Here is a 26,113-nt window from a genome sequence, read left to right as displayed (position 1 = left end):
GATTATTCCTGTATATATCTTTATTAACTCTCTTATTACTGGCCAGGGTAAAGCATTTACGGCTATAAATTTTCTGTACCTGTGATTTTAGCTGATTCCTTTATGTTTTCATTTTAATTAAGTGCCCTTATAATTTAATTTCTTCTTTGCATAATTTTTTTATCCTCACCCAAGTATATATACATTGATTTTGAGAGAGAAAAACAACATGGATGTGAGAAACCTGACTGGGTCCTGACCGGGGACTGAACCCAGGTCAAGTATGTGTCCTGCTTGGGAAATGAACTGCAACTGAGCCACTTGACCAAGGCAGGTGAATTTATTTTTATTTCTATTTTTTAATAAGTGCTCCATAGATATAACAGGCAAATGTTGTGTATTCTCTATTTGTAGTACACAACTTTACACATGATCAATATTTAATTGCACCCAGAGACATAGAAGCATGAACAGAAGGTTGAGCCTGAGAGGGAAGGCAGGGGAGGGTGGATGGGAAGAGATCAACCAATGAACTTGCATGCATATATGCATAAACATTAGACATAGACAATGGGGTGGTGGGCGTCTAGGGTGGGGGAGGAAGGGAAGTGGGCTGGAAGAGGTTAACAGGGGAAAAAGGAGGACCTATATAATTCTTTCAACAATAAAGATTTAAAGATTTAGATAAATAAATAAATAAATAAATAAATGGGATGATGCTTTATTAAAAAAAAAAGATTCAATTATATTATTCAAATCCTCTATACCTTTACTTGTTTCCTGTTTATTTTGTTACATGTTATGAAACTGTATTATGTTATTTTAATGAGAGTGATTTTACAATTTTCCTTGTATTTCTAAGATTTTCCATGTCACAGATTTCTCTATGCTATTTACTGTATAAAAGTTTAGGGATATCTTTGTGGATTGTCAGTAGATGAAAACAATACAAATAAAGATTGAGCTAAACATCATTCACATTTCCCCGTCCCCAAGAAAACAAAATACAATGTTACCCCACCAAAATAGGTCCACTTACATTACTTGCAACAGAAAGAACAGCCATTGCATGAAGAATATCTTGCCAAACACCTATGCTATGAGCTTTAGCTGCTACAGGTCTCCTGTACTGAGTAGTAAGTTTCCAGGCATCCACTCGAATCTCTATAATATTATTCAAGAGAGCAAGAAGAGGAGCCAAAGGAAAAGAGGCCACAAATAAGGTAACAAATCCAAATTGGATAACTGTAGGGAAAAAAGAAAAATTTGCAAACTCATTATTGTGGAGGAGAAAAGAGGGAACACTCTGCCCAACTCCTGCCACTTGCTGCATTTTGGAAGGACCTATACCAGCAAAACACTCCAGGTCTCTTTCCATCTTCCCACTTCCTCCTCCCTACAAAAAGCATAGTGATGAATTTGCTTGCTAAAATAGGAAGGAGAAACAGGGCATGCACAGCTCAGTTCTGTCCTTGCTGTTTCTTTTGAGATCTGCTTATCTAAAGAAAGTATCTATTCTTCTTAGATAAGATATTCTTCTTAAAACACAGCCTTTTATTATCCTATATAATCCTATACAATAAAAGGGTAATATGCAAATTGACAGAACAGCAGAATGACCGGAACGCCCGTGGCCCCTTGCCCCGGCCAGCCCACCTCTCATGGCCCCCATCAGGTGGACTGGCTGGACTCCACCAGTGCACGAACTCGTGCACCAGGCCTCTAGTAGTCTATAGGTAGGCCTATGCTGGTCTAGACTTCACACTGGTACAGCCATAGTAGATTTACCAGAAAATCAAATTTTCTGTCTGCTAATATGAGTACTTTTTCAGATCAGGGATATGACTGATTCATTTGTATACTTCCAAAAGCCAGCATGTGCTGGGTATATAAGAGTACTCAACTATAAGCCTTATAAATTAACTAGAGACCCGGTGCATGAAATTCGTGCATGGGTAGGGTCCCTAGGCCTGGCCAGTGATCAGAACTGATCTGTGGGGCAACTGGCAGGATGATCAGAGGCCCCCACTGACACCTGCCTAGGCTGGCCTGACACCATCCGCTCGCCGGGCCTGTCCCCTGCTGCCACTGGTTGCCTCCCTCTGTGGGGCAACCAGCAGGGCAATCGGGGCGAGGAGGGAAGCCCTGGTGGCACCTGCCTTGGCTGGCCTGGGGCCTGTGGGTTGGGGGCAGCTCCTGTGTTGAGGGTCTGCCCCCTGGTGGTCAGTGCACATCACAGTGACCGGTCGTTCCACAAGTTGTTCTGCCATTTGGTCGATTTGCATATTAGGCTTTTATTATATAGGACTAGAGGCCCCGTGCATGAAAATTCGTGCACTCATGGTGGTCCATCAGCCTGGCCTGCACCCTCTCACAATCTGGGACCCCTTGGGTAGGGTCCCTAGGCCTGGCCTGAGATCAGGACCTATCGGGGCTTTACTTCCTTGGGCTGCAGGCAGCTGGCCCCACCCCCACCACTGCCACTGCTTGCCATCTGTGCAGAGCTGCCACCCCTCCCCTGCCACCAGTGGCCTCCCTCTGCAGGCGAAAGGCTGAGGTGCGATGGCTTGGCTGGCCTGGGCCTCCCTCTTTCTTTGCTGGGGGATGGGGCCAGCCCTGCGAGGGGCCGTCTGCCTACCTGATCACCCCTAACCGCTCGCCTACCTACTTGATCACCCCTAACCACTGGCCTGTGTACCTGATCTCCCCTAACTGCTTGCCTGCCTACCTGGTCACCCCTAACCACTGGTATGCCTACCTGATCACCCCTAACCACTGTGCCTGCCTGCCTGATTGCCCTTATCTGCTTGCTTGGGGGTGGGGCCAGCCAGGTGAGGGGCCATCTACCTACCTGATCACCCCTAACCGCTGGTCTGCCTACTTGACCGCCCCTAACTGCTGGCCTGCCTATCTGATCTCCCCTAACCACTTGCCTGCCTACCTGTTCACCCCTAACCCCTCTGCCTGCCTGCCTGATTGCCCCTAACTGCTTGCTTGGGGTGGGGCCAACACTGACTTCCAGTTGGTCAGCCTCTGGTTGTTACTGGTCATTAAGACCCAAGGTTTTTATATATTAGGATGCTTTATTTAAGTTTTGAAGAAGCTAATAGATAAAAAAGTATAAAACAAGCTATTTGAGAATAAACCATAAAGCTAATTTTGAAAGCATTGGAAGTATATATGAATTATATGTGGGCAGAGGAAATATACATTTTCTGGAAAAAAAGTATTAAAGTCCTGATTCTTTGTGATATCTTGACATCTTTTTAAATAAGTTTTACTCTCCTCACTTGGTAAGCTGGCTTCTCTCCACATTTTTGTTATTTTGTTTTCAACAATGCTTGGAATAAAAAAAATCATACAGTTGGCAGTTTAGGCTTCCCACATGAATAAAAAAATAATAAGATATACAGGAGTGGCTCTGAATTGAAGGAGGAAATAATATTCCACTAGTCCTCTATTTTTAGATGAATCTTGAGTATTTCTGGTTTCAGCTTTTCTTTTAAAATTTTCTCATGAAAATCAGCCTTGTCATCTACTAAACCAAGTGAACAAATTGCCTCATTTCCTGCCTCCTCTGATACAAGAAATATGAAATTAAGAAAAGTAGTATGTAGAAACAGCTTACATTTTCCATGTTCAAATTTTAGATCTTTACTTCAACTCTTTGTGACAGTGGAAAATTAAACTATCCACATGTCAGGATCCTCTAAAATAAAATGCAGTGAATAATGACTACTCTGTAAGATGTTTCAAGATTAGAGATAATGTATGTAAAATATCCAAGTAAATTAATTGTACCACAATAAATGGGAGTCATTCTTATGAAACCTTGATTTTATATTTTATTCAGTGGTAATCTCTGATGCATTTACATACAAATTTATTTGAAACTTACACAATTAAAAATTATAGCCTGATCACCCCGTAAAGCAAACACTACCTAAATTTGGAGCCAGCTACATAGAGACTTCTATTTGTCCTCAAGTTACTTATTTCAATCCATGTGTCATGGATATGTACTATAGTGGGGAATCAGTAACAAATTCAGGCCATCTCATTCATTCCACTGTGATTTTATGGGTCTTCAGAATAAGTTAAAAATTGTCTAACCAGAGAAGCAGAGAAATGTTACTGAGAGGAAGCACTCTGAGTAGCTATACAGGCTGTCTCTCCATCACTCTCTCCTAAAATGTTACCTCAAGATCTCTGTTCAATCCTTAGAATATTTTATGAATTTATTGTATTCAATTTGGGTTTCCCTTGAATAACTGCTTTTAACCTTCTTCTGTTCAGCATGAGTAAAGGAAAAACTAAATATATGTCATTCACTGGAAATGTTTTACAACTTATTCTCTCTCAGCTTCCACAGAGGCAAACAAAAGGAGAAACAGCTAATTTGAGACAGGCATTAAAAAGTAATCTTTATTTTATTTTGTTCAATATTAACATTCCATTAATAGAAAAATATATCTAAGATTGGTGTTCTAAAACTAAACTTCACTCTACATTCTGTTTGGTGGGTAAAGATAATGTTGAACCAATCTTTTCTATACTCATCCACCTATCTTCTCATCCACTATCCAATGATTTATTGAACACCTACTATGTTCAAGGCAGGAAGAAATACTAAGAGATGAAAAACACTTATTTTACTCAGCCATACTCCATGTTTCAAAGAAGTGGTTGAAAATTACCTGTTTCTAAGTATTCATAGAATAGTCCAAGACTTCCAAAAGTTTCAAGGTCATGATCCTGCTCCCATCGACTGTATAACTTTTCAGAGTTGGTGCGAGCTTTTCGGCGTCTCCACCAATTCAGAGCCAAGCTGTTGGAAGTGAGAGAAGTAAATACCCGAAATAGTGTTTTAAAAGGGTTACAGAATCAGATCTAGAAATTGAAAGAAAGGTTAAGTAATTTAAGATCACAGAGCAAGTAGAGCTAAAGTCCAAATCAAAATCTAGAGTTCTTTTCACAACATGTGCCAGAGTCAAAAGTTCTTTATTGGAATGATTAAGAAAAAGTAATAACCCTGAATCTATATCTATAAAAGGCTAAGTTGACTCGTGCATGCGCGATCCATATAAAACTCTTGCTGGCGTCAATCACACATGTGTGTTTTGATCTGTCATTGTCAATCATGAATTTGGTTGACACTTCTATTATTATAGAGAAAGGGCGAATAGTGATATTAAAGTATTTCTTCTAATTAATTTCCTTCCAATATGCAAGAATTTGTGCACCGGGACCCTAGTATAATGATAATGTTGGTTACTTTAAGAAACAAGTTTTTATTTTATTTTATTAATCAATCACTTATCAATCAACGTAATAAACCACACCAACAGGTTTAAGAATATAAAATCATGTCAACTGCTGCAGAAAAATACATTTGATATATTTCAAGCACCTATTTATAACAAAAAGGTAGAAAAAAAGGAAATTACCTCTATCTGATCACAAGCATCTACCAAAATTTTGGGCAAACATCATTCTTAATAGGGAAAAGTTAGAAACATTCCCTTTAAAACCAAGAACAAAATAAAGAATGTGCATGATCACATTTAAGACTCTACTAGAGCCCTAGCCGGTTTGGCTCAGTGGATAGAGCATACGCCTGTGGACCAAAGGGTCCCGGGTTTGATTCCTGTCAAGGGCGCATACCTCAGTTGCAGGCTCCTTCCCGTCACAGAAAAAAAGGGGACATCTGTAATACTTTCAACAATAAAGATAAATAAATAGAGCACTTTTAGCCCACTTTATATTACAGGTGCTAAACAAACCTGACACTGTAGTTTCCTAACTAGGAGCCTTGAAAGAGTACAGGCTTATGATTCTTTCTCTTTTTATCCATGGGAATTTTCCTCTTATATTTGGTATAAACTGTCATTTTGGTTTTCACTTTTTAAAAAGTATTCATTATTGCTATGCTTTTGGAACAGAAAGTAAACCTTTCATGTATCAGTATTTCATTCATGACCAATTTTTGCCTAAATGTGTCCATAAAAAATAGATACTATTACAGAGTTCAATTTGTGAATACATAACATGCAGAATAATCTACAGAGGATATAACACACAAATCTTCCTAAAAGGGCCATAACTACCTTTCCCTCAACTTCAACTTAGGCAACAGCGATGCATATTTAAAGGCCTGTAATACCTTAATGCATTTGACTGTTGATTAAATGTGAAGTTTCTTTTTCATTGACTTAAACATTTGCTAACAAAGGCACCATGATAATAGAATTTCATCTTCTTCCAGAGGAAATCTCTCATGATTACTTAAATCAAGCAAAAACTTCTAAGTCATACATACGGATAAATGGCTTCTTGAATGTTTCCGAAGACCTGTTTCCCAGTCATTATGATGGTCAACTGGGTTGTCAGTTCTATTAGACAGCCTCCAGGGTCACACTAGTTAGAAGGGGACAGTGAAAAGAGAAGTGAATGATAAAAGACAAAACTTTTGCAATGAAATAAATCCAGAGGATCAGAATCTGAAGATTTGGGTTGAAATGGATACTAATGGGATATAAAGGGATATTTAGCTCAATAGTCCAAGCATGATCATAGATCAATGCTGGGGTAGCTGCATTAGATTCAGCTATGTTAATAAAACATTTGTGGATTTCATTCTCAGAAAATTCTGCATCTTTATGTCTGGGTTAGGGCAGAAGTTGTTATTTTTCTCCATGTGATTTGGATGCACAGCCATATTTGCAGACCACTGATCTGACCTAACTCACACCCATGGAGGAGTCCTCTCTGCTATACTTGGAGAGAGTTCTCATTCTTCCTTTGCAGGAAGTCTTTGGGAACATAGAACTCACTTATTCCATTTTGCAGCTCATTTTTTGATACCAACATGAAGCACAAAGTAACTTCTAGCCCTAAAGGAACATGGATGTCTATTAGATGACAATTCTAAAACCAATATTCTCTTCAGACAGTCAGTATCTTATATTTCTCTTCCAATTTGAATTAAATTTGAGTTTGTGCTGGGCACAAAAAAGGTATTTGGTTAACACTGAGTTATTGAAACCACAAACCTCACTTCTCAAGAGAGTTCTTACCTCTTCACTTCTCCACACGTTAAACAAATATGTGTACTTTCCAGGATAGCCCACAAACTTCCCTTTAAAGAAAGCTAAGTAGAAGCATGATGAGTAAAAATTTACAAACTGAAACAGGAACATTTTCAAGGTCAGGCTGCTTTCATATTCCTGGTAAGTTCGAGGGATTTCTGGTAAGGAAAAAACATCAATGTTTAACAATGCACTTTCACTGGGATGAGTAGATATCTAGTCACATTTTTCTGAGAGCCTGTTGAAATGTTTCCCACTCTGGTCATAATACACCAATATTTAGTTAAATATACACGGAGTGGCCAGATTATTATGCTCTCTGAACACATAATAATCTGGCCACTCAGTATATATATTAGAGGCCCGGCACATGAATTCATGCATGGGTGGGGTCCGGCCAGCCTGGCCAGGAGGAGGGGACATGGGTGTTGGCTGGCCTGCCTGCTGGTGGAACTCCTGGTCGAGGGGACAATTTGCATATTAGCCTTTTATTACATAGGATATACACTGAGTGGCCAGATTATTATGCATTCAGAGATCATAATAATCTGGCCACTCAGTGTAGATTTGTGCTAGGCTGCCTATTAGAGACTTTGTGTTGATCTAATATGCTAAGTATCCCTCCCTCCATCAACCAGCTGCTATGATGTGCAATGACCACCAGGGGGGGCAGATGCTCAACACAGAAGCTGCGGAGCTGCAGTGACTTGGCAGCAATGGTTCTTGGGTGACACACCCTGAAACCAGAGGAAGGAGCCCGATTCCTCCCAGGGCTGGAGCCACTTGATTTCACCTTCGGCCATGGGTTATGTTGTTGCTGGGGCACTGTCGGCCCCGAATCTGGTTTACTGCACACTTGCGTTTGTGTTCCACACCCTGTATGAGAGCAACTTTGCAGAGTGCCCTCTTGCACTCTGGGACCCTTGGGGGATGTTTGAGAGCTGGTTTCGGCCAGATCCCCACAGGCCAGGCCAAGGGACCCCACCTGCCGAAGAGACCCCACTCACACCGCAGACACCTTTTGAGCCACGGTGCCACCCCAGATGTGGCTGGCCAGGGAGGGACCATGGGAGATTGGCTCCAGGGGATGTCTGGCCCATCTCACCCAGTCCTGCCCTGCCGGCTACCTTCTCATTAATTTCCTTTCAATGTGCCTGAATCTGTGCACCGGGTCACTAGTAGCTATAGGAAATTTTAAAGTTATGTCACACAAATGGTGGCAGTAACAGCATTTATTTTCCTTCTCCTTATCATGATCTATCATTTAATGAATTCCAAAATAAGAAAATATTAGATTCTCTTCATGCCACAGTAAAGCATCACTAGGCATAAAAAAGCATGTTTTTTTCTGAGCTGATGATCTCCCAATCCAACCAAATCCATGACTTTTTCAGTGATGCTGAAATACACATATTATTCTAAAGACACAGATAACACCTCCATTTTAGTGAAATTTAGTTGCATTCTTACAAAATCTCATCAGTGAACACAAGTGCTTTTTCTCATAGAAGAAAGCTGCTATTTTTAAGTATTTCACGTTTGGGTGTTATCTGCTATGATATTTTTGTTGTTGCTAGCAGAAAAATACAAATAAAATTGAGGGAAGAACTCCAAATTGGAGGGTCATATTTAATGTGGCTTCCCAGTGCTCACTCCAGTGCTGGGTGGAAGAAGTGGTCTATTGGGTCACATTGGGCCTCTCAGTGGACAGGTGTAGAGGATGTGCTCCTGGACAAAGAGCACTCAGAGAAGAAGCTGAGGCCTTGAGCTGAGTCTTCGATCTATTTCCAACTTGCTGGGGCAAGATCAGGAGCAATGACGCTCTGTGCTATTCTCCTGGCTCAGTCTCCCACTTCACCTGAGACTCTCTCACCTGTGATGCCTTCACCTTTCCTCATGGCTTTAGGAGAACTTTCAATATATTAAACAGAAAAAAATCTAGATTCTAAGACACTGCAACTGAAAAGAGAGACACTAAATTTCAGATTTATTAAGGAGAAGCTGATTGTTCTCATGATGTTTTTAAAAACCAAATACCTTCTAAAAATCATACACATGAAATAAAAACTCTCTTTGCCTTGAGAAAAGTGAGGATTTTACTTAGGATTCAACTAGCCCCATGAAAGGGCAATTAAGATAAGAATATACAAAGAGATCTACAAAATCCTAATTCTTTTCAGTTCATCCTCTTGCTTCCATTATGATGGCCTGGATATAGCGGTTAGGGCATTGTGAAGTACCAGGCTATGGGTCTACCTATGGAACCAAACTTCCTTAAAATTAGCAATTGGGGGATGATCCATAATGGATGTGCAGTGTTGCTAGGGACCCTTTTCTCAGAGCCATAGTAAAGAGTCAGTCAGCTTACCCATCTTTGTAATCCAGGCAGATATCTTTTCATAAAAGAAATTCAAGATCAAGATGACAATAAAGTTCAAGCATGACCCAGAGAGTGCTGTGGCTATCTGAGGAGTGAGAAAACTTTTGACATGCTTTAAGGATGCTTCACTTTCCATGAATCTGGAAAATGTAGCAAAGACTGACAGGCGGTACACAATCACAGCCACCAAACAGGCAATGACAAGAGACATCTGCGGAAGGAAAACAGAATTGGTCACTCTGGTCCTTGTATCTCTGTGCTGCATATACTATATCTGTAACATACTGTCCTCTTCATCTCATTCTGTTATGCTTAGCAGCTCTGACATGGAAATAAAACCAAGTCTCTCTTAACACCAATGGCAGGAAATGAACACTGGTAAGGTAAAAGGGTTAGAGGTAAGGCATATGGTAGCAAGGTAGGTCTAAACTAGAAAAGTATTCATGGTCCATACGCTAGCAAGAGTTAGGAAAACTAGCCAGAAGGCCAAATTCTGTCTGTGGTCTTACCAGTTCTGGCATGGCCCTCGAGTTAAGAATGTGTTTTGCCTGACTGGTGTAGCTCAGTGGTTGAGTATAGACCCATGAACGAGGAGGTCATGGTTTGATTACCAATCAGGGCATGCCCAGGTTTCAGGCTCAATCCCCAGTAGGGGGCGTGCAGGAGGCAACCAATGGATGATTCTCTCTAATCATTGATGTTTCTATCTCTCTCTCCCTCTCCCTCCCTCTCTCTGAATCAATAAAAACATTTTAAAAAAAGAATGTGTTTTGCATTTTTTTTAGGTTGTAAAGAAAAATAAAGATAATTATGTGCCAGTGACTGGCCCACAAAGCCTAAAATACATCTGGCCTCTTTAGTAAAAATGTTTGCCAACTTCTGCTCTAGATTGTAGTTAAACATGTAGCATGAAGATGACTTACTTTCCCAAGAAAAGTACATTTAAGGATTGTATTTCATTTCCCCTCAGAATGTTGCCATTAGTAACCTGCTAAACCAGACAGTTTAGATATTTGCATCTGTTTGGTATAAATTTTGTATACTTCCGATATTGCAAAAACACAAAGATCTGGGGATGGTTTTATATCAATGATTGGAGAATTTTACTCTGAAAGTTGAGGAACTGAACCAAATTGAATAAATAGAAATAAAAGACAGAATAATCTTTCTGGAACACCACTTCAGAGTATTTCTCTAGTAGTGTCCCAAATTGATTGTCACCTCCTTTATTCTATGGTCTTTCTTTAATACTTTTTATATTATCTAAGAAAATGCAAATTTAAAATAGAAAAGTCAATACTTTCAATAAGAAATGTTAAAGGTAAGAAATTATGGACTGGTGAAGTTAAGCTGTAGTCTACAATTGCTAATTTTTTTATACTTCAACATGCTAAACTCTCAGAGGGTAACATACTTCTAAAATTAAAGTCTAACTGTAAGAGGGAACACATTTGGAAAAGGGAGAGCAGGGAATAGATTATGGTGATCGAGGAATCCAGTAGCTAAAAGGCATGGAGAAAACCTGATTCCCTCAAAATGGGATATGATGATTAAATTCTTCAAGTAGATGAAATAACATTTTTCTTTTGTGTTTTCTTCTCGTTGTGCAAATATTTTAAGTGGAGATAAATATAAACTAACGATTAAAAAAACACACAAAAAAAACTAGCCAAATAATCTGCAACCAAATTGGGAAAGAAGGAGGGACAGGCTCTAAGATAAAGCACCTCTCTCTCACCCCAACTATTTTTCCAAGGTTCAACTATGGTGCATCCATGTAAATTACAGTTTATTTTATATAAGAGCTCTATTCAAGATAAAGACTGGGGAGGGAAAAGGAAGGAAGGGACTTGAGAACTATTTCAGATTAAACTGTTGAGATAATCCTAATGTGACTTGCCAGAAGCTAATTCCAGCATGTCATAAATGCAAGAGTTTCATCAAAAGGTGGATGGAACTTGTGGACTCAGCAAGGGCTGAATCACAAATGTTGTTGCCTGTTGGAAGTGGCTGAGGGCATTTCACCAAACCTGAAATGGATGCATAAATGATTGTTTGCTGCCAGACAGCTGAGGGCATTTCAATCTACATGTTATTGCCTCCTACTGGCCAAACACCTGAGCAGTCTTAGGCAGTTCCTCCAACCTGACAATGGATTCTGTATATTAAACCTTACCCTTTGATATGTATATCTACCTTGCCTTAGGACATTTTGTGTTAATAAAAAGCAAGGGGTCCAGAGAGGCAGGAGAACTTGGTTTCTTTAGCTAAGCTCCTCTGGCCTTCCAAATGCCTTCCAAATTTATGTTTCATCTCTGGACTCTTGATTAATTTACACATAGCACCTTCTCCAGATTCCTGAACCCCTTCTAGATGATGAGAAACACACACCGGCAGTGACTGCATGTCAAACTGATAAGAGCTTTTTTTAAAAATGCTTACCCATAATGTCACTGTGGCTCCTGATAAGAAGTACCATGGAACCCGATTCTTCAGAGGCATGTGAGGCTCCATCTCCTATAATTTTGAAGAAATCACAGCAAAATTCAGAATCTACCCACAGTTTTGGGATTCCAAGTAGTAGTCAAAATCACAAAGCTCAGTTAAATAAGAAACTTCCCAAAAGGGTGCATTCCAGCTCACTGGAAGCTACATTTTAGTACTGGTCCCTTCCCTTTAGGTAGAATACTTCAGGGCTCTTAGCTGAGACATTTTACATGTGATATGAGACATAATGGTACACACTATTTCCTGGATGTTGAATTAGAGTAGTATTCAAGTAGATAGGAAATAAAGTCAAAATCTGAGGGCAATTGCTTAAGTAGACACTTTAATGATGGCTTAATTCCATTAGAGGCCTGGTGCACAACATTCATACACTGGTTGTGTGGGGGGGTGTCCCTCAGCCTGGCCTGCACCCTCTTGCAGTCCGGGACCCCTCAGTGGGATGTCTGCTTGCAGGCTTAGGCCTGATCCCCTGGAGGCGAGGGGCATCCCTCTTGCACTGTGCTAAAGAGCGGCGCCCCCACTGTGGGAGCACACTTACTACCAGGGGGCAACTCCTGCATTGAGCATCTTCCCCCTGGTGATTGCATCATAGCGACAGGTCATTCTGCCATTTGGTCAATTTGCATATTATATATAGGTTTTATTATATAGGATTCTAACTCAAATGAACTAAGTTGAATTGCATTGCTCTGTAATTGCTCTGCATGATATTAAATAGGATGCCTTCTTTATATTTATAGGATTTCACAAAATTCAGGGGCCCAGACTTTTCCATTTTTATGCTTGTTAAGTCATTAATGGAAGATATTAATTATATCAGCTAACATTCTTAGCTGCATAAAGAGTTAGATTTTATCCCAAATAATACTGCCATATAGTAAAAAAAGCAGAATCCTAAATCATATAATTTTATCTAAAATAGAAGATTTTGCATTTTTTGGTATATTTTTCAGGGCAGACTGAGTAGAAACAGAAATCAACAGTAGAGTAGGTGGTCTGAGAGCTCTACTGAACCTCAGGATGTGTGCATGTATGTGAATGTCAACATATGAATGAGTGTTCCCAATATGGACTCAAATGTGCGAGTTCTGGTTGTACTTAACCACTAATAAAGCACAGCAAATAAAAAAAATTCTGATTATAGCTAAGTGGATAATTACAGCTAAGTAATAAACCATTTCATGGAAACCATTACAGCTAAGTGGATAATTCACAGTAAACCAATACATACTGTTTTATTCAATTGGTTTGAAAGGTAATCATTCAGTACCTGTGGTTTTCATGTCAAAAATTTTTGGCAAAGCCTATAAGCCTGCCTTTATTTTCTTATTATCCCATGGACTATGAATAGATATATGCTGGGGAGGACCAGCAGCCCGTGAATGACGGATGAACAGATTACTCTGACACAGTTTCACTGTGAAAGAGAGGGCTAAGGGATGGCTTGGACAAAGGGACCAGGCAGCCTTGATTGCCTGCCTTGTTAGCCTTTTATTATAACAGCAGTTTGAGATAAAGTTTACCTTTAAGATACAATCAGTAGGGTGAGTACTCTTGAGAGGACACATGCCCTGAGCAAGGGCATCCAGGGATGAAGCATAAGAATTCCAGTAAACACCTGTGCTCCTGCACAGACTTGTTTGGAAAGGTCAGGGAATAATGAGGGGCACCACCTTGGGCACTGCCCTAAGTCAGGATTCAGATAAACAGGGCAGGCGGCCTTCCACACACTTCCCTTTCCTCAGAATGTCCTCCTTACAGACTTTCCAACCAAGTCTCCTGTGCTCCCCTACAGATATACATCATATCCTTAGTCTGACAATATCACTTACGATATAATTTTATAATTTCAAACTGTTAATTTCACTCAAGTTGTTAATGTCTTTTTCTCTGATGTTCTTCCCCCTTTATTCATTTATTGAATTTTGTAATGTTTCAATGCAATTTAATAAATGTTAAATGAATGCCTAAATTATGTAAAGAATTTTGAGTATTATGCTGCAAGAATAGTGTCCTGAAGAGAGTAGAGAATGCTACTAAAGAGACTGTGTTAAACATATTATTTTCTACCTTTAATGGCATCTGGTAACAAAGTGGTTACAGATTATGGAAATCTAAGACTATGCAGCCAAGAGTCTGGTGTTTGATGGCAAAGTACCTTCTATTTTCACATGAAAAAAGGTACCAACAAGTCAAATTACTCAGTCAACACATAGCTAGTTTGCCAGTTAAGGATCCCAAAATACAGACCTTCACCCCAAATAGCAGTGTAATGATCTTCCCATTATAATCAATTAAGAGAGACTAATTAAATAAAACAATCACTCATAAGCCCACTATCTTAATACAATATTAATTTAATTTTTGCATATTAACTTTAGTTCCATGTATACATATTTATACACATATTTAAAGCCCAGAGCATACACACTGTTTTCCATTTTCTTAAATTGCACTTGGTATTAAAATAATGTCTTTCATGATATGATGCCTTGGATTTACTTCAAAATAATCCAATGGCCACAAGGAGTAGGTGTATAAATAAAATAAGATTGTCCATGAATTAATATTAATTAAAGCTGTGTGATGGGTCCATCCTGGAGTTCATTTTACTTGTCTGTCTACTTTTGTATGTGTTTGAAATGTAGGAGTAAGTAAATGAGTTTATAAGATTTATATGTTGGAGAATACTTAAAGGCAAGTTAAAATAGACATCATTATTTGAGAGACAACCTACAGCGATGTGCCCATGGAGATAGGATGCCCATTTCAGTTTCCTAATCTACCTGAGTCACGGGATTCATTTTCCTCTGTTTACACATGGCTTCAAATTCAGGCCTCAGCTGAAGCTGCTGCTGCTCCTCCTCAAAGTCCACCAGGTCCCACTCATACTCTAGTCTGGCTTGACGCTGTTTCCAAAACTCCAAAAACAATGTGACTATAGGAAAACAAAGTATAAAAACAATTATAATTAAGAGATGGAGAGCCCTCGCTGGTTTGGCTCAGGGGATAGAGCCTAGGCTTGTTGACTGAAGGGTCCCAGGTTCGATTCCAGTCAAGGGTACATGCCTGGGTTACAGGCTCGATCCCCAGTAGGGGATGTGCAGGAGGCAGCCGATCAATGATTCTCTCTCATCATTGATGTTTCTGTCTCTCTCTCTCCCTCTCCCTTCTTCTATAAAAATCAATAAAATATATTTTTAAAAAGAGATGGAGAAATACAGTGAATAAGAAAATAACTGAGTTTTCCTCTATTTTGATTTATTGTATTTTTAACTGAATTTATTGATATAACATTTGTTAATAATAATAAAACTACATAGATTTCAGGTGTATAATTACATGATACATCATCTGTACATATATGTGTGTTCACCCTAAGTCAAGTACATAATTTTTCTCTATTTTTTGATATGTTTTTATTTATATGTTTTAATTTTTTGATATGTTTTAATTTTACAAAGAGGAAGGAAAGGAGAAAAAGGGAGAGACAGACAGACAGACAGAAAGACAGACATAGATGTGAGAGAGAAATATTAATCGGTTGCCACCGGAACTCTGTCTGTGGATCGAACCGAAAGCTAGGTAAGTGCCCTGACTGGGAATCGAATCCACAACCTTTTGATGTACAGGATGATGATCCAACTAACTGAGCCACCTGACCAGGGTCTCTATTCTTAAATATCAATTTGGTTGTATGATAGCAATTCTGTCACTATTATTTGATGATAAATTTATAAAATTCTTAATATTAGTATAATTATGTAGTAACATTAAAATGACTCATATATAAAATTTCAAGTTAATTCCTTAGACAACAGTCCATGCAAGAAAAAAAATTCAGGTTAATTACTGTCTCTCTTCATTAAGATAATTTGAAGGAATAAACTTAACTTTTTATTAACACCTCGATTTTGTTTGTAAAATCAGTCTTTTACTAAAATTAGTCTTTTAGTGAAATCATTCAAGCATTATATCTTAGTGAAATTTAAGAAAAATGTAAAAGCCATTTTATAACATATTCTCTCCCCTCTAACATATGTATTTCATGTTCATTGCAGCATTATTTGCAATAGTGTCCATGCATGGATGAATGGATAAAGAAAAAGTGGTTTATATAAAGAATGGAATAATATTTGGTCATTAAAAAAGAAAATCCTGCCATTCTGCAACAACATGAATAGGCCTTGAGGATATTATGCTAAGTAAGATAAGTCATACAGAGAAAGAGAAATACTTATGGTCTCACATGTGGAATTAAAAAAAAAGGGCAAACTCATAGAAACAGAACAGTTTGGTGGTTGGTAATGGTGAGGGAAATGGGTAAAAATGGTCAAGAGATATAAATGTCCACTTATAAGATTGGCAATGTGGGCAGATATATAGTTAAAACTATATACCATGGCTACTATAGTTAAAAATAATGTGTTATATATTTGAAAGTTACTAAGAGTCAATCTTATATGTTCTCATCACAAAAATATTTGTAACTATATGAGGTGATGTTAACTAAACTTACTGTATTAATAATTTCATATATATCAACTCATTATGTTGTAAACTTTAAACTAATAAAGTATATGTCAATTATATCTCAATAAAAGTGGAGGGAAAAGTGAAAAAGACCTAAATATCCAACAATAAACTACTAGTTAAAGTGTAATAAGTTCATAAAAGGCAACTCTATTCAGTCATAAATGCACACACACAACACATGCACATATTCATTCTACAAAAGGAGTCCCATAATTCGTTTGTTCTACAAAAAAGTAGGCTTAAAATTATGTATAATGTTATACCATTTATGTAAAATTATATGAACACACATGCCCACACAGATAGGATAAAAGATTCTAAAAAATCAAGGCCAAAATAATAATTCTATTTCTGATGATGTTAACATAATTGTCTTTCTGTTTCAATATACTACTTGAATTTCCTAAGATGGGTATTTATTTTCATTATAAACATGCCAATTGAAAAAAAAAAAGCACTCCTACTCTTCAGTACAGAGCTTACATATGCACTATTTTCAGGTCTCAAGTCGTAGGACAAGGGTTGTTTTCTCACATCTACTCTGCCAACTCATCCTTTGATTCAGCTTAACTGTTAATTAGTATTTGAACTAAAACAAACATCCTGAAAGTTCTGTTTTCATGAAATTTGGACAAGATCCTCAAAAATCAAAGCGAAATCAACTTGGCTACAATAAGCTTTTCTGAAAGAACTAACTGAAGATAGCACCTCCTCAGAATATAGTGTTGCTGGGAGCTCCACACATGGTTGCTCTTCTGTTTGTGATGAAATACAGAGCTGGTGTGGGTGCACAATCTCTCTTAATGGAAACAACTGAAAATTACTAAATATTTTTAAATTTGTGCACCTATCTTTCACTTCTGACTCCAATTAACAACAGAGGCAGGATTTGGCAGCCATATAATGGAATACATCTCACAATTTACCAAACTTGGGGTTGCTGGAGAACTGCAAGATTTCTCTATCCTCTCTGCTCGGTGAACCTGGGTGTTTTCTCTAGACCACAGCAGTCAGGCAGTAGTGACAGAAACCCTTCAATCCCTCTACTTCTCATACACACCAACAAATTTTGTTGTCTTTTTGCTTGGATCAAGCTACCCTTGTCCTTTGCCCATTTTTTAAGTGCACACATTTGTGTTTGCTAAATATTTTTTTATTATTCAGGAAAAAAAGTATATATTTTTCCCAGAGTCCTCTGAATTTTGGGGCATGTTTTAGAAGTCTGCAGGACTCCTCTTACAGAAAATACTTTCCTATCTGATAATATGAACAACTTCTTAACACTTCTACTTCCCATGTAATATCCTGGAATTAAGGGCTGTTCTACTTTAGAACTACTTCCAGATCTATTTGAAAGTTTTTATCAAATAGATCTGAAAGCTGGCACTACAATTAGCCACAGGGAACTTAGATTCAAACACCAACGTATTAGCCCTCTATACCTTTTTAAAATTCTTACTCCAGTTTTTTTCCACGATTCAATATCCTCGAGCCACCAAATACTTGTTTATTTTCTCCTGAATTAACTACTTATTGACCCTGCTTTTTACCATAGTTCTGGGAAACAGTGTGAGCTGAATACATATGAAGCTTAAAAAATTATGTTGTCTCTGCCTGACCAGCATGGCTCAGTGGTTGAGCATCAACCTATGGACCAGGAGGTCATGGTTGGATTCCCTGTCAGGGCACATGCCTGGGTTGCAGGCTCAATCCCCAGTGTGGGGCGGGCAGGAGGCAGCCAATCAATGATTCTCTTTCATTATTGATGTTTCTATCTCTCTCTCACTTTCCCTTCCTCTCTGAAATGAATAAAAACACATGTTAAAAAATAGTGCTGTCTCCCAGAGAAAGGAGCAGGTGATTAATAGAGGCTTTTTTCTTCTTTTTTGACCAAGGATCAAGGATCAAAGACCACTGATTTGGAAGCCGTCAGTGTATTGATGCTAGATACAAATACCTGTATCTAAAATCACCTTTGGTATGTTACACAGACGGGCCATATACCACATAACATGGAGAAAGCTATTTTTTATGTGACTATATATACTCACCCCAAATTCCCATGAATATTGCAAAGAACACTGTTGACTCATTATCAAATAAATGAGAGACCTGTAAAAACAAAAATAATATCACAAAGACAACTTAGTTTCCAATGCAAAAGGAGGGAAATCACATTTTGCCAAAATACATACATACCTTTGAAGACAAACACGTACTATTTAGTCTCCAAAAATCACACAATAAATCACAGAGTGGGCACATGATAATCTGACCTCCAATCTTAGGGTCACAGACTTCAATGCTGCAGAGGGAACAGCAAAGTTATTTTAAAAGTAATGTGTGTTTGGGTGAGAGTCCAAGCTGTTCTGATCAGAACAACTTTTCATACAGCTTCTCATATGGCAGAAGGGGGAGTGAAGCAGCAATTTCTTCAAGTTATGCTTTGAAGAGCAGAATCTTTAGAACTAGTCCTTAAAAACAGATTTTTGATAAAGCACCAAGTGAGGGGGGTTGGTTGGGTCTTTTCTCAGAAACATCACTCATCTGCTGCCATAAAGAAACATTCTGAAACAAATGCCCCAGGAAAAATAATAACACCAGTTTCAATTAGTGTAAGATCAAGACATTTTCTCTATTTTGGCAACTCAGCTGCACTTACCTGGTTGTGCTAGAATGCATGGAAAATAAGCCATAAATAAAACAAGCTAAACCAACTATAGCTGCAAGGACCAGCATTTCTGTGTAAAATCCGAGAAAGACAAAATACATGCCAATTTTTTCTCCATAATAATTCCTGTAAAAGAGGATAAAAGTAGAATCAGAGGTTGGAAGAATAACATAGACCAGACAGCCTTTGTTTTGCATTCAGACAAACCTCTATTCTAATTTTGGCTCCACAATTTTCTGGATGTATAATTTTGGTAAAGTTACTAAACTCTCTGAACTTTAGCTTCCATGCCATAAAATTCAGGATGATGTTTATCCAAAGAATTGATGTAAGGATTAAAAGAGATAGCATATCTAAGTAGAAAGCCAACTGAAAGTTAAGTTTTAATTTTGATATAATATAGGAATTTGAAAAGTTTCTAAATTTAAAGAGTTTTGCATGTTTGAAATGAAATGTAGAACATTCCGCAATGTAACTTCTAGCACTTAATTTAACAAATCAAAATGACATGTACAATCTGCACAGACTTGTGCTTTATCTCTCTTTCTGAAATTGAAGAAGTTACTCTTATCATCTATTAAGCAAGAGTGGCTTACTTTACAAAGCTCCATTTCCCCCAAGTTTGGATCTCTGATGGATACAGTACTATAGAATTGTGAGGCAGGCAGCACCCCACAGGCTTAAAAGTGACTGCTCAGTAAAAGTTCCATAAAATATACAGTTCAGCTCTTGCTTACAAAGTGGTGAGGAGTGACAGCATTACTTGACATAAATGTTAAAGTCTGACACCAAGCTTTTTGTTGTGGCTGTTTTTTTAAACTCAGTAACCCTTAAAGAATCCTTCAAGAAACTTAAGAACATAGATCAACTCACCAAATCCATAAATTCTTTCCAGTTTTATACCAGCATGCTATTTATAAATCTATTACTGCACATAATATGAAACTATAGTAATTTTAAAACGAAGGCAGATCTGAACATAAAAGCATAACCTTAATTTCCCAAAGAGGAGATTTAAAAAATTTTTCTCACAGTCAATATTAGTTTTATTTAACTTCCTTATTTTTAAAGAATTACATTTTCCTTCCTTTCAAATAGCAAGAATCTTATTTCGTGAAAATAAAAAAGTCTCAAAAAATAAAATTCATATATTTACAGAAACATTAGTTTATATACTCTAGCTATCTTTTATTCTTAAAAGTTTCCCCTTATTTGCTTAGAGAAAACTGTTGTGATAACATTTCAATTGATGTGGATGCTTGCATCAAAATCAGTCTCCTAAAAAGGATGGTGTACTAACATGGCAGTAGAAACATTAATCACCAAGTGAATTGTTCTAATCTGATAATTCCTTTACTGAAATCAGAGCAGGAGGCCCCTAACATCCTGTATGTATGTAGTATCGTAATGGTTTGAAGCAGAAGCCTGCAGCCATAGTCTTCTTACTTAGCTAATAAAACTAAGAAATTATCTGAGAGCATGGAACTCAGACAGGCTCAGACACTAACCTTGTCAATTGCCTGAGCCCAAAAATGAAAGAGGGGGAAACAAAGAGGTTATAGAGCAACTGTCTTCACACACACACACACACACACACACACACACACACACACACACACACAGCTATACCCAACCTTTCTGCTATCTTCTAAATTCCTGGACTGAGAGGAAAACAAAACAAAAATATTATGTAGTAAGCAGTAAGTGCTAGCTCCTGTGCTAAAAAACATATCTCATTTAAGAATCAAATAACGCCAAAAGGAAAGTACTAGTCATTCCCATTTTACAGATGAGCGTCATAGAGGTTAAATAACTTGAACAAGTTTAGATAGCTTCTAGGAGGGAGAACTTAGATTTGAACCCATCCTACCAAAATACCAAGGCCCAACCTCTGAGCCACTGAACTATCTCTGCAGGGTGGTTAATAGCATCTGGTAACAGCACTGTGTTCACAAAGGAATGACTAAATGATAGAAGATACAAAATTGGGAAGGTGTAAAATATAGTGGGTAATAGTAGTAAAAAGAATGGAATATGATGCCACTGTAAATAAAAATCACATTGTCAAGTTTTAATCATCAGTGTGATCTTATGTAAGAAACTTACCTAATCAAGTCAAAAGGCTGCTCCTTGTAAAAATAGGAAAACCGAGCCCAATTCTGGAAAAGTATGTACCTTTGATTGGTAGGATTAGGAGGTTCTGATGGCTTCCAATATTGACCCTACAAATATTCAAGAAGAAAGTACTTTAATGAGCAAGCAAAAAATGAGGGTGAAAAGTAAACCAACACAGCTTTTATGAGGTTAGTGAAATAGAAAAGTATTTTTGACCCTGTTTTTAGGCTGGGATTTTCATGTGAAAATGAATGAATGTGAAATTATTTACTCAAATCTGTAATCCTATATAATAAAAGGGTAATATGCAAATTGACCAAACAGCAGAACGACTGGTCACTATGATGCACACTGACCACCAGGGGCAGATGCTCAACGCAGGAGCTGCCCCCTGGTGGTCAATGTGCTCCCACAGGGGGAGGGCTGCTCAGCCACAAGCCGGGTTGACGGCAAGCACAGTGGAGGTGGCGGGAGCCTCTCATGCCTTCACAGCAATTCTAAGGATGTTCAACTGGGGCTTAGCCCCCCTTCCCTCAGGGAGCCGGCCTGAGCAGTCAGTCGCACATCCCCCAAGGGCTCCCAGACTGCTAAAGGGTGCAGTTCAGGCTGAAGGATGCCTACTCCCCACCCCTGAAAGCACGAATGTTGTGCACCGGGCCTCTAGTAATCTATAATAATAGTGATTTATTTATTAAATTCTCACACCCAATTATTTAAAAATGCAAGTTTAAAGTTTGAGGGTCTGGCTTTACTCAAGCTGTTCTTTTCACCAGGAGTACCCTTTCTTCTTTACTAAAATCCAGCATAATATGCACAACTCAGGATGCATATGAATTATATACCTGGCTGGGACTTTATAAATAAGCTAATGTTTTTATTGTAGAGATTGAAAGATAAACCTCAAAAGCAGTTAAATGGGTGATCCAGTCATACTGCTATGACAGGAATGCCCTATAGGGAACCTGATTGTCTGCACTGATAATCCATTTCCCAAAGAACTTAAAATCTATACAACAAACTTTAGCACTTAGCCTCAGTACTGCTTCATGCTTAAGTTCTCTCTCCACTGTTAGGTATTGTACAGGGTTATTAACACCCCTCAGCAGAACATGGCCTACACAGCTGTTCAATACATTCTTTGTAACTGCTCGCCTAGACAAGTGAACTGCTCAAGACAGCAATAAATAAATACCCAATTTATAATTAAGCATATGTGAATATCTCTATGTGATAATGTGTAACATTTTATATTATCCAGATCCCAACAGTTTTCTTCTTCTGTAGCTAATCCTACTGAATCTTAAGGACTGAAATAGAAAAAGAAGCAGCCTATCTGTGTATCTGGAAAAATGATTCTTTAAATACATAAAAGGGCCCTGGCTGATTTGGCTCAGTGGATAGAGCATCGGTCTGGAGACTGAAGGGTCCCGGGTTCGATTCCAGTCAAGGGCACATGCCTGGGTTGTGGGCTCGATCCCCAGTAGGGGGCGTGCAGGAGGCAGCCAATCAATGATTCTTTCTCATCATTGATGTTTCTATCTCTCTCTCCCTCTCCCTTCCTCTCTGAAATCAATAAAGATATATTTAAAAAATAAATAAATAAATAAATAAATACATAAATAAATAAATACATAAAAGGAAAATCCAGCATATAAACTTGAATTCAGGGGAAAGGGAAGAAATAAAAAGTAAAATTAACAGTAAATTAAAGCTCTCGCTAGCAATGGTACAGTAACACTAATAAGCATACTGGAAGGCTAGATGTATAGATTAACATTTCTGGTGACTGAGGATATTTGGTCTTTATAGTTTGGCTTTATGACTTGGGATTAGGAAGAGGATTAATGCCCTAAAATCAAACAAACAATCCTCAAAATCTTCAAAGAACTGAATGAGCCCTTATGTGAAAAAAGACTGACAAAATAAATGCATTGCCAATGTTTATTAACCTACTATAGATCTCTCTATTTATGCCCATGGCATTTTTTAGAATCCATAATCTGCTAGAATTTATTTTGCCTCAGGGAAAAAATATGGGAGAAGGAAAGGGGCAAGGCTTGGAAGGGCAGAGAGGATGGTGTCACCTGAATTGATACTCCTGTTGAAAACTGTATTCATTTTGGAAAATTCTGCGGTACCCTTATAGGAACCATACCACAGATAATCAACTAACCAGTACTGAACTGACTAGAGTCAATTAGCATGCTGCTGAATGAATACTGACAGAGAACAGCTGGCATAACAGTGTAAGTCCCAGAACAGAGAGAGCTTGGCTTTGGGTTTTTCAAAACTACTACAACAACACTGCCTTCAAAAACATGAGCAATGACTTAGATGCCACCTGTTTAAATGGAAATACTTGGTTCTTCTATATTCCTAAGGAATGTGTTTCTCCAACAGAGAGCATGTCATTAAAAAGTCTTCTATAAGTATCAAGGAGTAAAACAGTAATAAAAGAAATGAAAGTTCCAAGAGATGATGTCAAAATAGTTTATATATGTTTAGCCATATAATGTCTACTTCCAATGAGTGGTGATATTTAGACATGTAATATCTAAAAGGAAAGTTTTCCCTCAGAAGCCCCCAGAAACTAGGCTGTCAAGATTTCAGGTTTGGTTGAACAGGGCATCATAAAAAATGTCACTTCCTTGTTGATCTTATGAAGCTCAATAATTTTGCACAATGATCTGATGGCCTCAAAGAAAAATTCTTCTGAATTTCAGTTATTTGTCTGAATCTTTCTTATGGGCTGAAGTCTTTAGCTTGTTTTGAAGTTGTGTACATGCTTTATTTCTCAGAAATTCCTAGTCTATGAGTGATTCATTGATGTCTTCCAATGATACCTAACACAATGCTTTATATATAATTAAAACAAATTATTCCTTTGATGAATGAATATATGCATGCATTAAGGGCAGTCATATAATTCAACTCCTTTACTGCTTTAAAACTTTATGATAAAAGATCTGATGAATTCAGATAGAAATTCCAAATATCATGCTCTAAAATGTTTTATTATAACTGCATTTTCAATATGGGTCCTAAAAAAATCATGTGGAAATGTAGTAATTTTCCCCAAATGAATTTATTTCTATTAAAACTTTAGTGTGAAGAGGCGCTAACTTTGTTTCAGAGTACTTGTAATTATAAATTCTTTCTCTGCCTCCTCTCAGCTTGGAACTAGGGTACCTTTGGGGATTTTCCCAACACGTGAGAGATTTAAGCAATCTGTTAAAAAGGAGAAAGCAAAGGGAAGATTCTCTCTCCCAATAAGGCAACCTCTGAATATGTAAGAAGGAAAATGGGCTCAGTATTTCAAAACCAAACTAAGACTTACATCATGGAGTGGATAGGCAGCTGAATAAGTGTGAGAAGTCAGCAGTCTTTCAATCCCAAACTTTTTCTTCCCATCTTCTATGCCAAAAGGACATCGTGTAAGAATATAATAAACCTGTAAGATAAGCATAAAGTGGCATACATTTCATGACTATGCTTTCCACATTTTTGTCAACCACAATTTAAAAAATGTCTACTTTGTCTGAATGTAGATAGGGGCTCTGATTACAGAAAGAACATTCTCTTTGTTGTTTGGGGGAAGAGGTGGAGGGTGGGACTATATGGAGTTTGCAGGTATTTCAGCTCCTGGATATGAGAGCCTCCTACTCCCTTAGGGAGAGTAAAGAGTGAATCATAACTTATTTTGCTTCTCCTCTCCCACAATCCTCTGGAAGTCTATTGTGTCAGAATTCCTCCCACAATTAGGGCTTCAAGTTGGAGTCTAATGTCACCACCAACAATTCAATTAGGGGAATATAGAGTAGAACTGATATTTGGACAAGCTGTCTCAAATACTTCTTCATTTAATTACTCTGATGTTTATTTCCTCTGTTATCTGAATTTATTAACTCAGATGATCATCTCTATAATTATTGTGCAATCACTCTTATCTTTATATCAGTTTTCTGTATATACTGTAGACTTCGGTCTCTTCTGCTCTTTATGTCTGTCAATTCAATCTTACCTGCTTTTTGTGTTCCAGCAACTTTTCAGAATTTCTGCCTTTCTGATTGTTATTTACATCATCATTATTTATATTAGTTTCTTAAACTGAGTATTTAGTAGGGGTGAGTTCAATTAAAATAGGTTGTACTTAGGACAAATAGGAAAAAAGCCAGCCAAATATAAAATTTAAAAATTGTGTGGGACTTCAATATTTAAAGTTAATCTAGTACACCAAAAACTAATACAATGAAACAACCTGGCATGGCTCAGTGGTTGAGCATCAACCTATGAACCAGGAGCTGGTGGTTTGATTCCTAGTCATGGCACATGCCCAAGTTGTGGGCTCGATCCCTAGTGTGGGGTATGCAGGAGGCAGCTGACCAATGATTCTCTCTCATCCTTGATGTTTCTATCTCTCTCTCCCTCTCCCTTCTTCTGTGAAATCAATAAAAATATTAAAAAATAAAAGAAATTTTATATTTTTGCATGAAAACAACTAACCCAGATGAACACTTCAATTACCAGTTGAATTTGGGATGAACAACGTGGCAAATGGTCCTGTCAAAATCAGACTAGGAGGTGAGGGTTATGAATATTCTTTAAGTCATATGAGGGAGGGTGGTTCTCTATGCAAGCAGTTTCCCAGAATGAGAAGAGTGGGGGTTTTCTTTAAGTGTCCCTATTTTCCAGGGCTACAGAATGCAGATAAAATTCAACATTGTCCGCACTGATATAAAAATAGACAAAGAGGTCAAAGGCATAGAATCAAGTCCCTCAGAAGACCCATACCTACATAGATATGTGAGTTATAACAAAAGTAGAATTGTAAGATAG

General features: G+C 37.9%; 1 protein-coding gene across 1 annotated transcript in view; it reads right to left on the bottom strand.

Annotated features, from left to right (window-relative positions):
• ANO5 (anoctamin 5) overlaps nt 1-26,113 on the bottom strand; it is a 60,687-nt gene that overhangs the window by 7,098 nt on the left and 27,476 nt on the right. The window contains exons 7-18 of the mRNA XM_054725307.1: nt 24,615-24,728; nt 21,269-21,384; nt 19,154-19,288; nt 18,691-18,796; nt 18,543-18,603; nt 14,742-14,893; nt 11,890-11,964; nt 9,436-9,658; nt 7,056-7,225; nt 6,299-6,396; nt 4,677-4,807; nt 1,019-1,224 (exon numbers count right to left, since the gene is read on the bottom strand). Coding sequence (XP_054581282.1) covers nt 1,019-1,224; nt 4,677-4,807; nt 6,299-6,396; nt 7,056-7,225; nt 9,436-9,658; nt 11,890-11,964; nt 14,742-14,893; nt 18,543-18,603; nt 18,691-18,796; nt 19,154-19,288; nt 21,269-21,384; nt 24,615-24,728 — 1,587 coding nt within the window. The remainder of the gene's footprint in view (nt 1-1,018; nt 1,225-4,676; nt 4,808-6,298; nt 6,397-7,055; nt 7,226-9,435; nt 9,659-11,889; nt 11,965-14,741; nt 14,894-18,542; nt 18,604-18,690; nt 18,797-19,153; nt 19,289-21,268; nt 21,385-24,614; nt 24,729-26,113) is intronic.

The sequence above is a fragment of the Eptesicus fuscus genome, chromosome 13 (assembly GCF_027574615.1).
Source record: "Eptesicus fuscus isolate TK198812 chromosome 13, DD_ASM_mEF_20220401, whole genome shotgun sequence".
Taxonomy (NCBI): domain Eukaryota; kingdom Metazoa; phylum Chordata; class Mammalia; order Chiroptera; family Vespertilionidae; genus Eptesicus; species Eptesicus fuscus.
This window is presented reverse-complemented; position numbering and strand designations above follow the sequence as displayed.